At 36.8% G+C, this 3,445-nt stretch overlaps 1 protein-coding gene across 1 annotated transcript; it reads left to right on the plus strand.

The window, feature by feature from the left end:
- LOC109227862 lies at window positions 1,292-1,787 on the plus strand. The gene is made up of 2 exons (XM_019393054.1): window positions 1,292-1,423; window positions 1,521-1,787. Exons 1-2 carry the CDS (start codon window positions 1,292-1,294, stop codon window positions 1,785-1,787), a joined length of 399 nt encoding a protein of 132 aa, XP_019248599.1.

The raw sequence follows: 3,445 nt of genomic DNA on the forward strand, positions 1-3,445 counted from the left end.
TCATATCATATCGTATCATCCTTTTATAGTTTGAATATTGGTAGAGGGAGAAGTTGGATCTTGGCTACTACCCCAAGACTCCCTTGGAATGCTATGGTGGTTATTTATATCAGCATGCAAATCCTCATCCATTTCTCTTCCAAATAACTTCTCTTTTCTTTCTGCCTCCTCAACGGAACGCGTTCTAGATCCGCCTCTAACTATACCGGTACCCGACTTCGTGGCCACCGTTATAGCCATCTTCCTATTTGTAGCAATTACCGGGTCTATTGCCAAAAATAGAAAAAGCAGAGACAATAGTATGATTTTCGTAGACATTTAGTCCAAAAACATTTCTTCATCAAATGCTGTGTGTTGGTGTAAATTAAGGGCACATAATTATATTTATAGGAGGAATTTGCCGGTAAGGAAAGGGTAGATAAATATCAACGCGTGGGAGCTTTAGAAATATCTGAATGTGGACTTTCCACCTGTGATTGCTAGATCCAGTGCTCCATTTTTGGGTTAACCATAAATATATTTTATATTAAAAATTGCAAGATTATGAATCCTGTTAGCAAATAGTACAAAGACACCTCGCATTGATAATGAAAACCCACTTTGCAATTTATCATCAATGAAGTTGTTGAAAGATACTTAGTATAATGAAGTTTCCAGAATATATTTATCTAATCGAAACAGTAAAAAGTGCTTTTGTATTGTCAGAGGCCATTTCAGAATTTATATTTAAGGGTAACTTTTAAACTTTTTAGCATTGCATTTATTGTATTGTTAAAATTATGAGTTCAAATATAATATTTGTTGAAATTTTAGTTCATTCGTTTAAAAAAAAATATTTTAATTTGACTTGGCACAAACTTTAATAAAGAAGAGAAACTTTTTGAGATATGTAGCCTAAATAAGCCATAACATTTGTGTAGCTATAAAACTTTTGAACTTATGGTCTCAAACCTGTTATATCACTTGTACTGTGATTATAAGTACTTGGGAAAAGGCTCTAATATACCCCTCTACTTTGATAAATAGTACGTTCCTCTCCCCCGTTATACTATCAGGCCATTTAAAGGCCTACTGTTAGGAAAGTGAAAAAAAATACCCTTATTTTTAACCCCCGTCCAACAAGGCAATTAAAATGCCATCTGGAAGCCAACGTGGACAGATCCGACCGGTAACCTGCTAATATAACCCGTTAGATGCCTTCTTCTTCCCAATACCACCATAGGCATAAATTCTAGGGTTCATATCAGAGAATTTTTTGCTCATCTTCTCTCCTTCTTTTCTCGATTGCGAAATGTCTCAAGGAAGCTCATCTACTCTCGTCTCTCATCAGATTAAGTGCCATTGTGGTATGATAGCAAGCAACTTAACTTCGAAAACTATTTCTAATCCTGGAAGGAAGTTTTATAAATGCCCTAAGCCTAAGGTTTGTTGGTCTCATCTTCTAAGTTTGGTTTTTTCTACTTTCCAGTTGTATAAAGTATAAGTGTTTTAGTCTAAATATAATTTATTGTTATTGACAGGATTATTCATGTCGATTTTTCTTGTGGGAAGATGAAGTTTTCCCAGTTAATCCTATGAATGCAAATAGAGAATTGGGGTCGACAATGGATGTTGTTATGTTGGACATAGAGAAATTGAAGAAGGAAGTAGCTTCCATGGAGGCTAAAAACCATTCTCAAGTGATTAAAGTTGCAATATTGGAAGAGAAAGTATCAAAGATGTGGATCATTCTATTGATAATATTAAGACTATTTTTGGGGTTCGTTGCTGCTTCAATGAAGAACTGATTGGCTTAGGAGATGTGTTCATTGTAATGTTAGCTCTAGTTGGGAGTAGTATGTGTCTAACTCCCAAGGGTGTCTAATATTAGGTTTCATTGCTACTTAGCTGCTTTGTATTGTTAATGTTTCCAACTAATGAAATACTGGTTATTTTTGTTGTTTAAGTATAAAGCTTTCTTGTATCATACTTTCCTTTATCAAAAACACAACATAACTTCAATATAATTCCCTTTGTAATGTATATCCCTTTGTGACAAACACAACATATTACAAAAACATAATGAAATATATAACTGGGCAGTCAGCATAACTTCATTAATATCAGCTAACACTTCATTAAAATTCAGCTAACACTTCATTCAGCAACATAAACATAACAGTTACATAACTTCATTCATAGACAACATAATTCAACATCATTCTGTTGAAAGGACCCAAAAGGGATGTTACTTTATAACCCCAAAAACTGATACCACCCAAGTAATAAAATGACATCCACCTTGAAAAGTTTAAGTTAAAGGACCTAAAAGTTAAGTTAAAAGTACTGTCACATGCATTAATTATATCAATCCAAGACACCAAAAACCATTCACATGTTCAGAACTTGACTAGTTCTGTGCATTTCCATTTCCCTTCCTTGACTTCATCTTGGCTAGTCGTTGCCTCTCTAATTGGTTTCCTGTTATAGCAGCTTTTCCTCTCCATGTAAGATTTTTGGGTGAGTAAGGAAGTTCTGTTGGCAAACTCACACCACTGGCATCACCAACAAAGTTAATAGTCCTTGTTCCAGTTGTTGTGCCTAGTTGCTCCCTCCTTCGGAGTCTAGTCTTTGCCTGTGACACACGCCTTGGCATTATAGGTGGGTCTGGATTGTCTGCTTCTGGGTAGTCAAAATCTGCTTCTGGATAGTCAAAATCATCTTCTGCATTGCTGATTGATTGCTTCCTAGACAGGGATGGTGTTGGCATAAACATGTATTGAGGTCCAGAATTGTTGCTTGCTTGACTGGCCTGACTGGCTTGTGGTGCTGTTAGTTGCAGCTCCTCTTCTAAGGGCAGCCTTGCAGCAGCTGGAGATCTAGCCATATTGTCCTCATGATCTTCATCAATAGTTGTCCTCGACCTCTTTTTTGTTTTCTTACCAACCCGTGGCTGCTTTCCCTTGCTTTGCTGTCAAAGATATAAAGTAACAAAATTAGGACACTATGTTAATTCGGCTAAGAAGTAATGTAGTAAGGGTGTATCAGGTTACCTTTTGACATCCCCTAGCATTATGCCCAGGCTTTCCACATGTGGAACAAGTCATCACCCTACCTTTTCTGGATTGAGACCACTCCCCTTGCCTATTTATTGTCTCATTCTTTTCTCTAGTCTTCTTCACTTTAGGCCTACCAGTCATATTCACTAGCAGGGGTGGATCCGTTGCATGAGTTGGCTCTATATTCCAGAACTTCTCTCCTCTAATTGGTTTTAACTTATGTGCATAAGTGGAGAGATAAGCCTCCTTGGTGAACCACCAATGAATCTCAGACACAGGATTCACTTTTTTGTACAGTAATGCTCTAATTGCATGAGGACATGGGATCCCAGTGAGGTCCCATGTTCTGCAAGTATATTTTTTTAGGTTGATGTTCACTTTATGCTTTTCAGTAGTTCCTTCATTCA

Source organism: Nicotiana attenuata, chromosome 6 (genome assembly GCF_001879085.1).
Source record: "Nicotiana attenuata strain UT chromosome 6, NIATTr2, whole genome shotgun sequence".
NCBI lineage: Eukaryota > Viridiplantae > Streptophyta > Magnoliopsida > Solanales > Solanaceae > Nicotiana > Nicotiana attenuata.

Bases quoted from the DNA above. Each gene is read 5' to 3' on its own strand.
- LOC109227862 (XM_019393054.1), top strand. From the start codon at position 1,292: ATGTCTCAAGGAAGCTCATCTACTCTCGTCTCTCATCAGATTAAGTGC. The intron at 1,424-1,520 runs GTTTGTTGGTCT...TGTTATTGACAG, and splicing joins ATAAATGCCCTAAGCCTAAG to GATTATTCATGTCGATTTTT.